This window comes from Pimephales promelas, chromosome 6 (assembly GCF_988280905.1).
Source record: "Pimephales promelas chromosome 6, fPimPro1.hap1.1, whole genome shotgun sequence".
NCBI classification, from domain to species: Eukaryota; Metazoa; Chordata; class Actinopteri; order Cypriniformes; family Leuciscidae; genus Pimephales; species Pimephales promelas.
The window spans coordinates 31,069,721-31,085,628 of NC_142774.1; the positions used below are offsets into that span (position 1 = coordinate 31,069,721).

At 36.7% G+C, this 15,908-nt stretch overlaps 3 protein-coding genes across 4 annotated transcripts; 1 reads left to right on the top strand and 2 right to left on the bottom strand.

Moving 5' to 3' along the window:
- Positions 1-993: 993 nt before the first annotated feature.
- On the bottom strand, positions 994-2,733 carry ankrd37 (ankyrin repeat domain 37). The gene is made up of 4 exons (XM_039691611.2): positions 2,549-2,733; positions 2,275-2,427; positions 2,088-2,179; positions 994-1,403 (listed from the first exon to the last, which is right to left on the bottom strand). The coding sequence occupies exons 1-4, from the start codon at positions 2,693-2,695 to the stop codon at positions 1,181-1,183; spliced, it is 615 nt and encodes a 204-aa protein (XP_039547545.2). The 5' UTR covers positions 2,696-2,733; the 3' UTR covers positions 994-1,180.
- A 1,980-nt stretch (positions 2,734-4,713) lies between these two features.
- On the top strand, positions 4,714-12,913 carry cfap97 (cilia and flagella associated protein 97). Of its 2 annotated transcripts, none has more exons than XM_089132400.1 (6): positions 4,714-4,917; positions 5,647-6,589; positions 6,671-6,960; positions 9,236-9,383; positions 9,992-10,122; positions 12,815-12,913. In XM_089132400.1, exons 2-5 carry the CDS (start codon positions 5,689-5,691, stop codon positions 10,081-10,083), a joined length of 1,431 nt encoding a protein of 476 aa, XP_088988526.1. In that variant the 5' UTR covers positions 4,714-4,917; positions 5,647-5,688; the 3' UTR covers positions 10,084-10,122; positions 12,815-12,913. The 2 variants fall into 2 exon arrangements, with proteins under 2 accessions (XP_088988526.1, XP_088988525.1); XM_089132399.1 differs by lacking the exon at positions 12,815-12,913 and adding an exon at positions 10,306-10,527.
- Positions 12,914-13,215: 302 nt separating this feature from the next.
- Positions 13,216-14,841, bottom strand: slc25a4 (solute carrier family 25 member 4). Its single transcript, XM_039691562.2, has 2 exons — positions 14,658-14,841; positions 13,216-13,742 (listed from the first exon to the last, which is right to left on the bottom strand). The coding sequence occupies exons 1-2, from the start codon at positions 14,766-14,768 to the stop codon at positions 13,230-13,232; spliced, it is 624 nt and encodes a 207-aa protein (XP_039547496.2). The 5' UTR covers positions 14,769-14,841; the 3' UTR covers positions 13,216-13,229.
- Between the last annotated feature and the right edge of the window lie 1,067 nt (positions 14,842-15,908).

Here is a 15,908-nt window from a genome sequence, read left to right on the forward strand (position 1 = left end):
GAACAATAATTATATCTCTACTGTTTAGAATTCATTACATTTCATGGTACATGTTTTAATTTCAGTACAAAATTATTTCCCCCTTTTCTATAAATAGTAACAAAGTCTAACACCTTTGTAGATTTTCAGCTACAATTGACCTAATTGTTTTGTTATATATATATATATATATATATATATATATATATATATATATATATAAAACATTTCTAATATATTTCAATATGGCATAACATACCATATTCAGTTTTGCGTTATGTTAGTTAGGTAGGTACAGCGTTTTGGCTGTGCTTGTTTCTAAGAGATTTTAAAGCAGTAGTCATTGAATTTTATGCCAAAGCAATGGAAAATTATCAACAGTTTGGCCCACATAGACTGCTGTTGTGCTCAATGTATGCTAAGTTTTGAGAATTGGGTCCTTGTGATTATTAAAAAAATATCCTTCAAACTACCTGATTTTGAGTTCCTCATACATTAAATTCACAAGATATCTTTGAACCATCTTGAACAGCAAGTAAAATCTCTTTCAGATCATGGAATAAACAATTTCAAAAACTGTTTGTCAAAGCATGACATATTCCCTTAACATTTGCCACAACATTAAGTCATGTTTTACCTTAGTTGTTTATATAGACCAAAAATGTCAAACACTTTAACAACTAATCTAGCCTTATGAAGTGTATTTTGATTAGCCAAGCTTGGCAGCAAGTCAGTTGCCTTCTGTTTTGCTCATTTATATCCACTTATTTCTACAGTCCCCAACTGACTGTCATAAAACCCTGAAAGGGTTCATATGATTGATTCACAAGACATTGTGATCCAAGTTAAATGTTGCACCTTTTCGAGTAAGAAACCCAGAAGTTTCAATCTCCATCTTTAAAGAAAATGCTCTGCTTTGGCCTTCATTGCCATCTGCTCTTGTGTTGGCAGGTATATGTGCATGAAGCACAGATCTACAGTGTCAGTGATTCCACTTTAACTTAAGACACCAAATCACTGACCCCAGAACAGGGTCAATCTATCTTCACTGTTGAGGCTGCAGTAAGCTCAATACCAAATGTCCACAGGTAATTCAGACTTTGAGGGCATGCTGAAACATCATCTGTTTCACCATTCACTCCGGTAATGGCTAAACAGCCTATGTTACTTGAAATTCTCTCTCTCTTTGTGAGAGCATTGATCACCAGTCCCGTGCTTTCTTCCTGTCTTGAGCACTGGAGCTTGCTCGGCCTCTCTTCTGTCCCGCGAGAGTGCTGCTCAGCATGTGGCGTTTAACGAGAGGTGATGATGAAGTGTTCTTCAGGTCCTGAGTTCTGCGATGCATGTTTAAAAACCTCCCACATTCCTCGAACCCACAAGACCATGCAATTTCTTCAGCGGTCTGTCCATCTTTGTTACAAATTCTGAACAGAAGGGGGAGGGAAATTATTGGAAAAGTGTTCATACTGTATTCATAAGAATACTGTTGTTGAGGATTATGTTTGCATTAACAGGAATGGAGCATTCCTGTTATGTTAATGCTTTTTTGAACTTATTAAAATCAATGTGCATGTGTATATATATATATATATATATATATATATATATTTAGATATACATATCACAATATTAAGATTTCTTTTTAATGAAATAAATGCTTGGTAATCATAAGAGACTTCTTTCAAAATCCAAAAATAAAAAATTAAAGACCCCAAACTTATGAACGGTATAGCACTCGGCTTCAACATTTTCCAATGTCTTTTGTTTGAAAAGTGTTTTTTTTTTTTTTTTTTTTTTTTTTAATTTTGGGAGACCTTTTTACCAGAATGAAATATGTAAAAGTGAGACAACCCTAATAGCCTACCATAAACTGGCCGTAAACAATTTTCTCAAGAAAAAGGTTAAGTTATTTGAAGTTCATGTACCCTATAAGCTAGGTCTGTGAAAGGTCAACTATGATAGCCAACCAATATATAATGTGACTATAGTACGCATTGCAAGAACGACATTATAATACTAATTTGAACTATGCAAATACTGTGGTTATATTTCTCTCTGTCAAATAAACGCTAGGAGGAGGAACAATTCAACCTCCCACATGCACTTACTCGAAATGTGCATCACTGGCCATCAGCACACTGATGCACTCCAAACTGCCCGCTCTGGCTGCTTTATGAATGGGTGTCTCTCCACTTGCGTCCTTAAAAACACAAAGAAGATTAGAATGATAAACAACAGAAACCCAAGTAACTACCGCTGGGTCAAGTTGTGTTAATACGTTTTAGGACGACATACCTGTTGGTTTGCATCAGCACCGGTTTGCAGCAGCCAAAGCAAGCAGAAAGCCTGACCTCCGCATGCCGCGAGATGTGCAGGAGACTGTCCGTGCCCCGGACCATTCAAACCATTGACAGCAAACCCGCTTTCAAAAAGATTGCTCGGACAGTCCTGAATGAAATGATTTTGACAAATAATAGCTTTCGTTATGGTTTCTTAAATCTCTGAGATAGTTTTTAGCGACTTGGTTAGACATATAGCGCTTAATAGTATTTGAATTGCATTGACTCACCGACTCTGTCTCAAGCAAAAACATAGCTGTTGTCTGGAATAATGCAGTAGGGCAGGGCATTAAAGTTTTGCTAGGCGTGACAGCTATTCCGCTGCTAAACATCAGTGTTCTGCAATCAAACACGCACACATGCATAATACATCTCATTTTCAATAAAAAGCAGAAGTATTAAGCTATTAACACCACATGGTTCTTTGATGCTGACCAATCAGAATCAAGAAAGGCACGTGACTATGCTTCAATACGCCCACAGCTCGCGAACAAGCTGTGTGCAGTTCCACACGTAGGCACTAATCAATTCACAGCATACTATGAGACATTGCTTTTAATAAGTAGATTTAATAAGAATACATTCTGGTGTTTCGAAAAAAAAATGTTTTATCTTATTTGAGAAAAAAACAAAAAAAAAAATTATTTTATTTTATTTTTTTGCTGCAGAAATACATTGCATCACAAATGAGGTTGAACAAAACTCAAATGGTAATAATATATTTTATATATAATATATATGCATAATAAAAAATTGTAATAAATGTACTCACTGTTGGAGTGTGGCACTGTTCTTCAGCACTGCCCTTCACCTGTACCTTTACACATGTAAATATTTTGCCAAATCTATTATAGCTAATGGCAAAGGGTGGCAAGACTTGCATGGTGTGAGGATGATGGATCAATTTTCATGCCACTTGTGCCAAGTAAACATGAAAGGGGCTTTGAGGGAATGTTATGCCCACAATTTAGCGCAATGCCCTACTTTAAGAATGAGCATCATTAAACATGCACAGTTGTCACGTACTATAATATCCCAGACAAAGGCGAGCTTGTTTAGCTGCTGAATTAATATTTTGAAACAGATAATTCAGCTCAGATGGTTATGTGGAGATGGTTGATTTGTCATTGACATCACATGGATGCACTGCATAAACATACAGATGTGATTTAGTCCAAAAAACTAATTAGACAATGGAAATTAGTTAATGAGAGTATATAATTTGACTTACATTTAATTGTTGCTCTTAATTTTCTTTTCTATTTTAAATTTATTGATATATTAATTTAATAATGTTGTTCAGTCAGTTGATAGGCATTGACTTCCATGGCATTTTTTTCCCTAACTGTGGAAGTCAATTGCCAACATTCTTAAAAAAATATCTTATTTTGTGTTCAAGAAAGAAACTCATACAGGTTTAAAACAACTTGAGGGTGAGTAAATGGTGACATGTTTTTATTTTGGGGTGAATTCTTTTATTTAAAGATGCCACTTGACAGATGAGTATCTTCACACTCATAAGTATCTTCAGCACTCTTAATATGAGTGCTGAAATGAAAAATGCTTCTAAAAAAGTAAATTAATTTTTAGTTTATTTTTATAAAAAATGCACAATAGGCCTAATACTATTTGCATTTTTTATATGGAACAGGCAAAACAAGTTTTACTCTAAAATTCAAAGGAAAATCAAAGCCATAACCATAAATATACAAGTTGTGTTCCAAATTTGAAATTTGAGTTTGATATCTCAAAAAAAAAAAAAATCTTCAGTAAGATTTTGTTTGGGCGCAATACCTAGCATTTCCACTTGATGTGGATTCAGGACTATTTCTTTCAGGACTATTCCTTTCCCATTAATGTCCAATGCACGCGGACTGGCCATAGACAGTGAAAGAAAGGGACCTACTATTTCTTTCAGGACTATTTAACCTTTTCGAATTATGTTCATGTTTTATGATCTCATACAATCTCACATACGTTGATGATGGATATTATGGACATTGAGACGCAGGGCAAGTTTCGTACGATATCGAAGAAAACAAACAAACAAACAAACAAACAAAAAACTACATTAATTAAATTAACTGCTTGCATTACCATATATCAGAAAGTGTTAGCCAGATGTTACAAGATAAAATACATAGCTGCCAATGGAGTGACAGAAGCTATTCACAAAAGAAGAGCCCGCTACATCAAAAAGAGATTTCTTCAAAAATATTTTCATTTGTGTTTCGAAGGTGAACGAAAGTCTTACGAGGTTGGAACGACATGAAGTTGAGAAAATAATGTCAGAATTTTCATTTTGGTGTGAACTACCCCTTTAAACGTGGACTCGTGATGCGGCGCCAAAATATTTAAGGAAATGACGTCACTTAGTTACCGTATCTCGAGCCCACACACTCATCTGTGCACGTGTGCAGCCAGCGAGCTGAACAGTTTAAAGAGTCTGTTTTAACTCTTATCCTCAACCTTTATCCTTCTGAACAGCATTTGGAGATTTATTGCGTATTAAAATGAAGTAACTTACGTCAACTCTATGGTTTGGAGACTTCGCCTGACAGTGTCGCGAACCCGCATGTTTTTGTTGTAATGTCAAAAGGTAGGCACTGCTAACTGCATTAACGTTAGAATTGTTCATAAAATAACATATATAGATTAAACGTAGAGCACGCCAGCATGCTGAACGTGAATGTGGCAGCATTGCCAAGTTAAATCAACTGCTGCATGGTTCTCGTCATAGAAACATTTCCCCGGTGTGTTTGTGTTATGAGCATCTCTTTAAAAGTGTTAATTGAGCTTTTTCCTGGTAGCTAACGTTACCTTAACAGCTTTGCAAGGTCTCAAGCGTATTGGTGTTTTGATTAATGCCAGAAAACACTAACGTTACACCGATGATAGGTTTAATATATTTCTGCTTGGTTATTAATATGAGTGTGTACTGTGTACCGATAGTGGTTCTCTACATGTTTAACTCCAAATTATCCACTATAATATTTGAAGACATTGTGCCTTTTCCTGTTTGTGATTTCATTGACAATGATTAAGGATACAATTTAATTGTTTTTTTGTTTTGTTTTTTTTACTAAAATTCTCCTTAATTAAATCATAACTAGAAAAAAAATGAAATAATTATGTAGAATCTATATGCATTTTTTCTAGGAAGTAGGACCCTTAATTTCAGGCTTATTTTAATGATTTTCTTTTTATTTATTTTTTAAAATAATGAGGCCCTGTATGGACCCTGCCCCCTGGTTTGAGAACCACTACTCAATATAATGTAATAGTTGCTGGTATATAAAAAGTTTTTGCTTTTTCCTTTTTCATGCAGGTTGCACTAAATGAGGGCACATTTGGAAGACACACAACAGACATGTACAGCCCCAAAGAGTTAGAGGGAGAAGTTGACCACTCGTTCTTTGACAGCGACTGTGAATCTAATGGACTTAATGAACGGCTCAATAAACAGAAGGCCTCAGAACGACATGATGAGAGAACAGCAAAAGAGACCCATGTTTCAATGGATCAGATAGGGAGTGAAGTTCAAAGTGGGAGGGACACTAAAGATAAAGCCAGATTGGAGAATGCTTCAAACCAGCAGGACAGACTGGGACGGAGTAAAGAGACAGAAAATGAAAGAGAGAGACAAAGTAGCGATGTACTTCTCAAAGGCTCCTCAAAACTCCCAAGAGCCACAAGCACAGGGACTATGAACAACAGCCGATCTAGTGTGCATTCATCCTCGTCTGAAGAGGAAAAGGAGCTGGATGAGAAGCATGTTGTTTTTAAACCCATGAAAACCAATGTTGATGCTAACCGTGATGATGATGATGGATATCACCGTAGTGACGATGAAAGTGAGGAGGACGATGTGAGATCATCAAAACATAAGAGATTGTCCCATGGAACACCTAAAAAATCTGCTGGTAAATTCCACAAGCTGAGCCGCAGCCACTCGTCATCATCCGACCCAGAGTCCTCACACAGCGGTGACGAGAAAAGCTCAATTTGCTCGCAGAAACATCATCGGGTAGGTTCAGCTAACCAGAAAGAGCGACAAAAAGAAGTGGCAGAATCTGATGACACAGTCACTGATGTTACCCCTCTCTCGACACCAAATGTTAGTCCTTCCCAGTCCATTGATGTTGTTCTGCCTTCTAAACACTTGGCAGCAGATGTTCAACAACAGCAGCCTAGAGTTGCTGAGGAGATAGTTGTGAATGATGATTCGGACGGTCAGGGCAGCACAAGTTCTGAAGGAGAGAACGGATCAGGTTTGTGCAATGAATCGAAATGGTTTTTGTTGTTGTTGTGGCTGTTTCTCAAGAATCTCTGTCTGTCTGTCTCCCTTGCAGTGTTTTTAAAAGCAGAGAAACAATTAGACAGAGTACCTGTGGTCTCCAGCCCTGGCAGTGTTGGGAGCAGTCGTAAGAACTATTCCTTCTCAAATGAAGAGGTACGAGAGATTGACCGGGAGAATCGGCGGCTATTACGTGAACTATCCCATTCCAGTGCTAGTTCGCGTAGCAGAAGCTCCGCCTGCTCCAAAACCAGCAGTCGAAGGAGCAATGCACCAGCTATACGTCTTTACCACAGTGCCCTCAACAGACAACGAGAGCAAGAGCGAATCCAGAGGGAAAACCTGGTCAGTACAGTCTCTTCACAGGAAAATATTTTCTCTCATTCCACTAGAGGGAGTTATTCCCTATGTTTTTATTTATGCAGTGCACTTCCGTTCAATATAAGATTAGATGTGAATTTGAATCACACTGAGAGCAACTCCTATTATAAGAGAGAAGCTTTCATCAACTGTTGGCCTCAGTCAAGGAAGTAATTGTGTGTTTAGGTGTACACTTGAGGAGCATATGCATGTACACTACTGTTCAAAAGTTTAGAATTTCTTTTGAAAAAAAGAAAATAATTTCTTTAAAAATCCTATTTAGCTAGGATGCATTGATTTGATCAGAAGTGACTGTAGAGTTTGACATGTTACAAAAAAATAAAGATAAATGTAGTTCTTTTGAACTTTCTATTGATCAACGAATGCTGTACCATGGTGTCCACAAAAAAATAAAAAAATAAATAAATAAATAAAAATAAGCAGCACAACCGCTTTCGACATTGTTAAAGATTATAAAAAAAGTTTCTTTTGCGCTAGATTAAGCATATTAGAAGGATTTCTGAGGAATCATGTGACACTGAAGACTGCTGAAAATTCAGCTTTGCCATCACAGGAATAAACTGCATTTTAAAATATTTAAAATATCAAATCAAAAAAAAGCAGCCTTGGTGAGCATAAGACATTTCTTTCAAAAATATAAGAAATCTTCCTAACCCCAGACGATGTTTCGATTCTGTTGTTTACAGTGCTCTTCTACTCAGATGCCCCAGTATGTATCACCAGATGTTCTTTGGTGATATTATTCATTCATGTAATGGTGTTCTGTGCGAGTGTTTATTTAAGTGAAAGGGTGCATGGTTTAGGTGGCGCTGTCAGCCACAGCCAGTGAAAGCAGAGAGACAGTGACCACCTGACTGAGACGAGAAGAGACAGGTGGAAGCAGTTTTGCGCACATGCTGGTCTTGACATTATACTGAATTCAGCCCCGTGCTTTCCTCATCTAAGCTTCAGTGTGAGATAGAGAGAGTATTATGCAACTCTTCAAATTACATTTTTACACAAGGGCGAGTAAATGATGAGGATCTCTCCAGCTCCTTGATTTTGGAAGCAACATAATCTGTGTTTGTGTTTTGTGCTCTCTTAACCTTCCTTGTTTACTATTACGCATGCATATTCTCCCGCTCTCTCTTTTGGTCATCCTCACAGAGCCTTACAGAGTCAGTTCCTCTGTCAGTTTTTATTGCAGAAAACAGGAAAATTAAAATAAAACGCTTAATCAATAGAAGCAGGGACTTCGAGCTTTGACTCAGACTTTGTGTTCCTCTAGGTCTTGTAACTCTTGTTAGCATTTTACTACCTAGCAACTAATGCTGGAACAGAAGACAGTCACTCTCTTTCTTTAAGAGCACTGAAGGAGCTGACCTCTATCTTCACCTTTACTCTATTTCCAGTCCCAGCTCATTTCATGGGCTTTGCTTACTGAGTGGTTTCCAAAGGGGTATTTGTACCAACATAACAGCCTGTGACATTCTGATCCTTGTGCACGGGTTATTTTTATTCTCAATGGTTCACTGTGGCTTTTCAGAGTTCATAGTTGTAGTCATGCTAATCTCTTCTTTGGTCATCTTGTCTTAGGCAAGTTAATGCAAGTTCATGGATGTCTTAAAATCTTTTAGCTCTAGGGTTAATGATACAAAATCTGTCACGAAAATTTTTATCTGTCATATTTCATCCCAAATAAAAGGAAATATGTTTTTAAGGGCCATTGTGGTATTTTGTGAATATCTGTGCACATTTATGTGCACATTTAAAAAAAAAAAAAGTATTTTTGTAGTATATTGTAAACATTTTTTACGGCATGGTAGCATTGAATAGTATATATTAAATTATTTTATTTCATGTGAATTGTGGAATTTTTATTTAATTAACATTTAACATGGTTGTGGAGAAAAAAAATATTTATGTTAAAAAACAATAAATGATTAAGTATTATTATACTATTCATGCTGTTAATATCGTTGTTGTTTTTTAATATGTCCTTAATTTGTTTTAATGTTTATATAATGAAAAATCTATGTAAATCATTGCTATTTATTATTAACTATTATTAATAGATTAATTATGTATTGTTTATTAATTTTTCTGTAAGCATTTTGGCCAACCTATATAACTGTCATCCTTGGCCATCATTTTAATAATAATAGATGTTAATAAATCATGTTGTAATCCAGCAAGCCCAAATGTTGAATTTAGTTCAGGAAGAGAATTAAATTTCTGACCTAAATATTTGTTCTTTCAGGCATTCCTGAAGCGTCTAGAATCTGTGAAGCCCACTCCTGGTATGACCCGAGATGAGCAGCTAGCTGATTATCAACAGCAGTGCCGATACATGGGAACAAGCGTTACAGCTCTTCCACCGGTCAAGCTCAAGTCCACCAAGACATCTGGTACATACACACACTCACACACACACACACACAACACAAACTTAAGCTGAAGTTTGCATGAGACACTTTGAATGAAGACATGTTCAGTTGTCTGCATGTAATCACCATTACATCACCATTACATCAGCCCATATTCAGCTTCCAGAAATAAACAAATTATTTCTGCTGTTCCTAATATCAGATATACTTTTTGTTTCTTCAAAATAGTGCATTCAGTTTGCATCCAACTCCTCTGGGGAAAAAAAAAAAAAACATTTTTTTTTTTTAACTGATTCTGGTAAAGTCTCTTGGCCTTAAGTACCATTTGTGATGTGATTCTTTTGTTTTTTTACTTGTTTAGTTTCAGTGATAATTAAAATCTTCCATTGCAACTGACTTTACTTTTAATTGAAGTCCCATCTGATTTTTTTATTAAGTGTTGGGTAGGTCTTTCCCCACTATTTACTGATAAACAAGAGTATATAGCCACAGTATTTGAACACAGACAACTTTTATGTTGATTAGCTGCGTGCATATCATTTACTGCAAAATTGTTCATTTAAATGTTAAATAAATTGTAAATTGTTAATGTTAACAATAGTACAACTCCTGTCTTTCCATGTACACAGGGAAGACTTCTAGACCTGGAAGTAGTCCTCACAAAGCTAAACCGGGAACCGTTAAACTCAACAGGGCATCACCACGGCCTGCGTGGTCCTGATCCTCAAAATCCCTTTCCCTTACATGTTCTGATCTAACTGTAAGTACAAGATATGACTGTAGGTCACTACATGAAACATTCGGAACAAACTGCTTGAGCTCACATTAATTTGTCTGGATATGGAGTGACATAAAAATGAAATATTTGTCAGATAATAATATACACAGCTAAATGTTAAATGACATTAATTATTTGAAAATGTGTGGCTTATTTGCATTTTAGATTTTGTTGGAGACAATCTAAACTGCTTGGGGACAATAAAGTGTGACATTCCATTTTCTGAGACATTCAGGAGTAAACCAGTTCCTATATTTTACAGACAAAAAAAATAAAATAAAAAAATTTAAAAGTCAATGTTGCTGTTATCAGAATAATTAATTACACGACACATCTGTTGGAAACTGCAAATATGATGTGAAATAAATGTTTTATTAGTTATGGTAATATCCAGTGTTGTTCCATTATTTGGAAAGTAAAAGTGCTTTGTTTATTGACCCAGCTGACTGACACTTGAATAGCTGGCATGCTGATATGAAGTGCCGCACATCCTCAGACAGTGTTCCATCTGTTACAATCAGAGTAACAATACCTGGCATTCACCTGTCACTCTTAAATTGCTTTTGAAAAGGCTGACTGACACTTGTTGACACATAGCAGACTTAACAAGGTTATCATTCAAACACAGAGACTGGCACAGTAGTCATTGTTGCGGAAGACACTGCTATGTTGTTTGATGCAATACTGTAACTGGTTACTGTTACTAGCCTTTACTAGGCTACTAGTATTATAAACCAAAATTACATTATATATTTCTTTACGGATCAGTATTTAAAGGGTTAGTTCACCCAAAAATGAAAATTAAGTAATTGATTACTCACCCCCATGCTGTACCAACCCCGTAAGACCTTCGTTCATCTTCGGAACACAAATGAAGATATTTTTGATTAAATCTGAGAGGTGGATCACTGCTACATAGGCTGCCTAAGGGAATGAAACTTAACGGCCCAGAAAGTCATTAAAGAAAATGTTTAAATATTCCATGTGCCTACAGTGGCTCAACTATAAGTTTATCAAGCGATGAGACTACTTTTCGTGCGAAAAAAAACCCATAAATAACGACTTTATTCGACTATTCCATTACTTCCTTGTGGGCCTGAGACGAGAGTTCAAGAGATTTGCAGAATGCATGCGCGGGAACTGAGATGAGGACGTTCTTCTTCGACTACTTGTTATCGGCTGCTCACCGCTTAGGAGTATTACCGCCACCTTCTGTATAAGATGACGTGCTGATATAGCTGGAAACGCAAAACTTTCTGTTTACAAGCAGAGGAAGACGCGCACTGTACATACACTTTTCAATTCGTAAATATGTCTGCTGATTTCGACATAGATGAAGACTTACATTTTTTTTTACCAACCGTACCTATTCGAACCAGAATATACAGACACTGATCTTTATATGATGGTTGTGTACAGGCACTGCCAACACACATTTCAGTACAATCAACTTGAAAAAGTGCATGTACCATTATATGACGCCTTTAAGGTGATTTATAATATATTAGCCATAAAATATTTATAATCGCTTGTATTCTAATATTATATTCTGAAATTTAAATATTTATATATTTCCGTAAAATATATATCGGTTTTTATTATTTATGAAAGAAGTATTCTATGCTCACCAAGGCTTCATTAATCGCATTTTTATGATTACATATGTTTGGCAAAGCTGAATTTTTAGCAGTCTTCAGTGTCATATGATAATATGCTGTTTTTGGTACTCAAGAAACATTTCTTATTAATGTTGAAAAGAGTTGTGCTGCTTGTGGAAACTGTAAAAAAACAACAAACAAAAAAACAGGTTTGCTTATAAATAGAAAGTTCAAAAGAACACCATTTATTTTAAATTGAAATCTTGTTGTGACATTATAAATGCCTATTGACTTTAATGCGTTCTTGCTGAATTAAAGTACTGATTCCTTTACAAAATGTCTTAAAAACATTTAACTGACCCCCAAACTCTGTATATTCTGTATTTAGTTTAAAATAGGAATTATACGATTTGAACAGTTTTTCTTCATTAATTCTGTTAATTTAAAATATTTGTGAAACAGTGTGAACTTTGAAAGCCAGTATGAGTCTACTTCCGTTACTCAGCTGTAACAAAACTTTTGACTTTTTTATCATAAAATCAAATAAAAGAAGTAGATGTAATTATAAAAAAGAAACCACAAGCATTGATCAGGTGTTGTATTATCAGCTTTATTCTTATTAAAAGAACACATAAGGTGGACTAAACCACAAGAACAGTCAGCCTTCCAGTGTACAGCCACTTGCTTCAGTCTGAGAGTGTTCAGCTAGCTACAGAAGAGAAGAGCCACCGTAGAACATGTAGACTCTCAGAGTTATGGGGGGTTGATTCAAATAAATAAATGAGAAAAAAAGATAACTTTCAATCTGACCAGACTGAAAGTCATCTAAAACTAGGGGCCAGTAGGTAGAGTTAAATATATTTACAAGTGTAGAGGTGGAGGGTGATGTGACCACCTAAGATCACATGATTGAAATCCACCCCTGGGACAGCATGGCTAAGTACACTTCTCCTACTTCACCCTGTTTGTTAACATTCTACACAATTAAGACATACACAGTGCTCAGGGGTTCCTTTGATGGGATTGACATGATGGATGGAGAATGTTTATGTGTACTTCTTGATCTCATCATACAGAACCAGCACGAAGGCGCCGCCCATGCCTCTGAGCACATTGGACCAGGCACCCTTGAAGAAAGCTTTAGCCCCCTCATCCTTAGTGATCTTTTTCCAACAGTCGATTGTGCCCGAGTACATAATGTCAGCTTTTGGAAAGAAAATGATCCGTTAATCGACTAATCATTCACAAAATTCATGGAACAATAGTTTGTGCCAAACTTTGGCTTACCTCCTTTGCGTCCTGACTGCATCATCATACGACGTCTGACGGTGTCGAAAGGATATGAAATGATGCCGGCTGCAGCTGTGACAGTCTGGGCAATCATCCAGCTAATGACAATGTGCGTGTTCTTGGGGTCTGGCAGCATACCTGAGTGATAGAGTTCGACAGTGTCACTGAGTTGTATTTAACGAGCAGTTTATTTGATCCATGTCAGATGTTCCCCAACAGCTGCTTACCTTTTGCTGTATCGTAGACACCGAAGTAAGCAGCTCTGTAGATAATAATGCCCTGGACAGACACATTGAAGCCAAGGTAGAGACCCTTAATACCATCAGACTTGAAGATCTTGGTCAGGCAGTTCCCAAGACCACTGAACTCTCTCTCCGCTGCGCCTTTACCGATATCAGCAGCAAGCCTTGTTCTGGCGAAGTCAAGAGGGTAGACAAAGCACAAAGAGGTTGCACCGGCGGCACCGCCAGAGGCCAGATTACCAGCAAAGTAACGCCAGAACTGGGTCTTCTGGTCCACTCCTCCAAGGAAGATCTTCTTGTACTTGTCTTTGAAGGCAAAGTTGAGGGCTTGTGTGGGGAAGTATCTGATGACGTTGGCGAGATTGCCTCTCCAGAAGGACAAGAATCCCTGCTCTTTGGGAATTCTTACTACGCAGTCGACGATGCCTTTGTATTGCATCTCAGCTGTGATCTGTTTGCTGGCATGCTGGACCTGTGAAGCAGCACAGTTTGAATTGGTAAGTGGAAGAGTGCACCCTTGATATCATTGTGGTCACACGTCGGATGTGAATTGTGGGATATGGATTTTTGAGCTGTAATTTCAATTATTTTCATGTATCAGTGTTGACTATCCTGTATAAGGGAGCCACAAAAAAAGTGTGATTACACTTAGGGATCAGTCTGTCCACGTGCGTGAGCTGCCCTTGGCGTCACACCCCGCTTGCGCGCGGGGTTTAAGTATTGGGTTGCAGCCTCCAGACTATTTTTAACTTTAAACTTACACCAAATATTGCTGCTCTTCAGAGTCACAATCTTAACCCACATGATTGACCTTTATAAACTCTGTCATGGAAGTCGTCAAGGTCAAATGTTTAAACTTTATTTATTTATTTTTTTTTTTATTAATTAGTAAAGCACTACTTAAATTACCATATAAAATCAAACATTAGTTAAACTTACTCTATGGTGAAATTGCACTTTGTCAGCGAGGCTTGTCTTGGCAACGCTTTATAAAGTAGCACCATGGACAGCGCCATAATTAATTGTCGGTAAAACTTTCCCATTTAGTCTATTCAAATAATTGAATGGTTTTATTAAATTATTTGAATTGTACCGAAACATTTTTAAACCAAACAAACTTGCCAAGTTCACTGCACCCTCTTTCTAATGTAGGCTATGCAGTTGTGACTTACTTGGAACTTTTTTCTCAAGCTATTTACGGGGATATTCAATAGCCCGCACTCGTGGGTTGTTTCAACCCATGTTTGGGTCAAAAATGGACAAACCCAACAGTTGGTTTAAATGTTTTAATTGAATTGTAAACCCAACATATTTGACCCAAACGTTGAAATGGCCCAGCATTTTTATATATAATTCTAAAATGATTGATTCTGACTTCAAAACGTACCTGCAGTAACAGTTTGACTCTTTCAATGGGGGCCACGGCTGTCTTGGAGATGGCAGCGGCCACACCACCGGCCAAGAAATCCTTCAAGAAGCTGGTCACTGCGTCAGACATGATGTCCTATCTCCTGGAAGACAATCTCACCACTAACTTAAGGACCCTATAAGAAGCCCAGCGACGCCCCTTCAAATGGACGAGTGCTCGTGTTTGCTCTCAATATATCCAGACTCATTATCGCGAGAGGAGCAGATGATGGATCCATGAGGGACCGAACAGAATCTCAAAGCTGAATAAATATCCCGGGTCACAGGTCATGAGTCTTGCGCAGGTTTATAATGTCCTGTGTCACGAAATTGGGGACGTTTAAAGGACACTATTTTTTCTCTCACGTTATTAACAGAAGCTTTTCAAACTTGCACCAAAAGTATTACATGAATAGTTGGCATATGCAATAAAGTATGCCTATATAATAATAATAATAATAAAAATAATAATACAATTTGGCTTTCTAAATTATATAATCTAAATTTATACTTCCATTAAACTGATATTCGTAAAGATTTAGTTCTATATCCTTTGAATGTTTTTTATTATTTTGATTGTACCTTAAAGTACCTATAGTTTGATTTCGGTTAGGATTCTAAGGTAAGTAGTCCTAAAATGCACTATTACATTAAGGCCAAAAAAGAAAAGAGTAAAGTTTTTGGTTCGCAATGGAACACATAAAAGCTATAGGCAGCCTATCTCCACGTCAATGCCATAATGTTAGCTAAACGTTAGTCATTGCATTTCACGCAAACTTATTGGCAACAATGATCGAGTTTTGCATTTTATTGCCTCCAAAATTTTAAATTTATCAAGAAACTATTTGAAGAAGTAGACGACCTTTGCTCATTCTGCACTCGCACCTGTGTCACGTGACAGACGCTAAAATATGCGCATGATGTTTTCTGCACCTATTTATAATGCTACACTGATTTATTGTATAATGACAAATAAGCTTATTTTATTATTTATTTGTATAGTTTATGCATAGGTTAAATGTTGAAATGCTTACTTATTGTGTCGATGGTTGTATATGTGTTAAGTTACACTTAATTACATACGTTCGTTCTAAGTAATTTTGTGGAAACTTGAGTAATTATTACAGTTTAATTAGGCCTATTATATATATATATATGTATGTATGTATGTATGTATGTATGTATGTAGCCTATGTAAAGAGAGAGAGAGAGAGAGAGAGAGAGAGAGAGA

What these genes read in the sequence shown, in the direction of transcription:
- ankrd37 (XM_039691611.2), bottom strand. Translation starts at nt 2,695, where the DNA reads ATGAGATGTATTATGCATGTGTGCGTGTTTGATTGCAGAACACTGATG. An exon ending in TTTTGCTTGAGACAGAGTCG is followed by an intron (nt 2,428 to 2,548) that starts GTGAGTCAATGC and finishes CATTTCATTCAG; the next exon opens with GACTGTCCGAGCAATCTTTT. An exon ending in GTGCTGATGCAAACCAACAG is followed by an intron (nt 2,180 to 2,274) that starts GTATGTCGTCCT and finishes TGTGTTTTTAAG; the next exon opens with GACGCAAGTGGAGAGACACC.
- cfap97 (XM_089132400.1), top strand. Translation starts at nt 5,689, where the DNA reads ATGTACAGCCCCAAAGAGTTAGAGGGAGAAGTTGACCACTCGTTCTTT. An exon ending in TGAAGGAGAGAACGGATCAG is followed by an intron (nt 6,590 to 6,670) that starts GTTTGTGCAATG and finishes TCTCCCTTGCAG; the next exon opens with TGTTTTTAAAAGCAGAGAAA. An exon ending in GAATCCAGAGGGAAAACCTG is followed by an intron (nt 6,961 to 9,235) that starts GTCAGTACAGTC and finishes TTGTTCTTTCAG; the next exon opens with GCATTCCTGAAGCGTCTAGA.
- slc25a4 (XM_039691562.2), bottom strand. Translation starts at nt 14,768, where the DNA reads ATGTCTGACGCAGTGACCAGCTTCTTGAAGGATTTCTTGGCCGGTGGT. An exon ending in GAGTCAAACTGTTACTGCAG is followed by an intron (nt 13,743 to 14,657) that starts GTACGTTTTGAA and finishes GCTGCTTCACAG; the next exon opens with GTCCAGCATGCCAGCAAACA.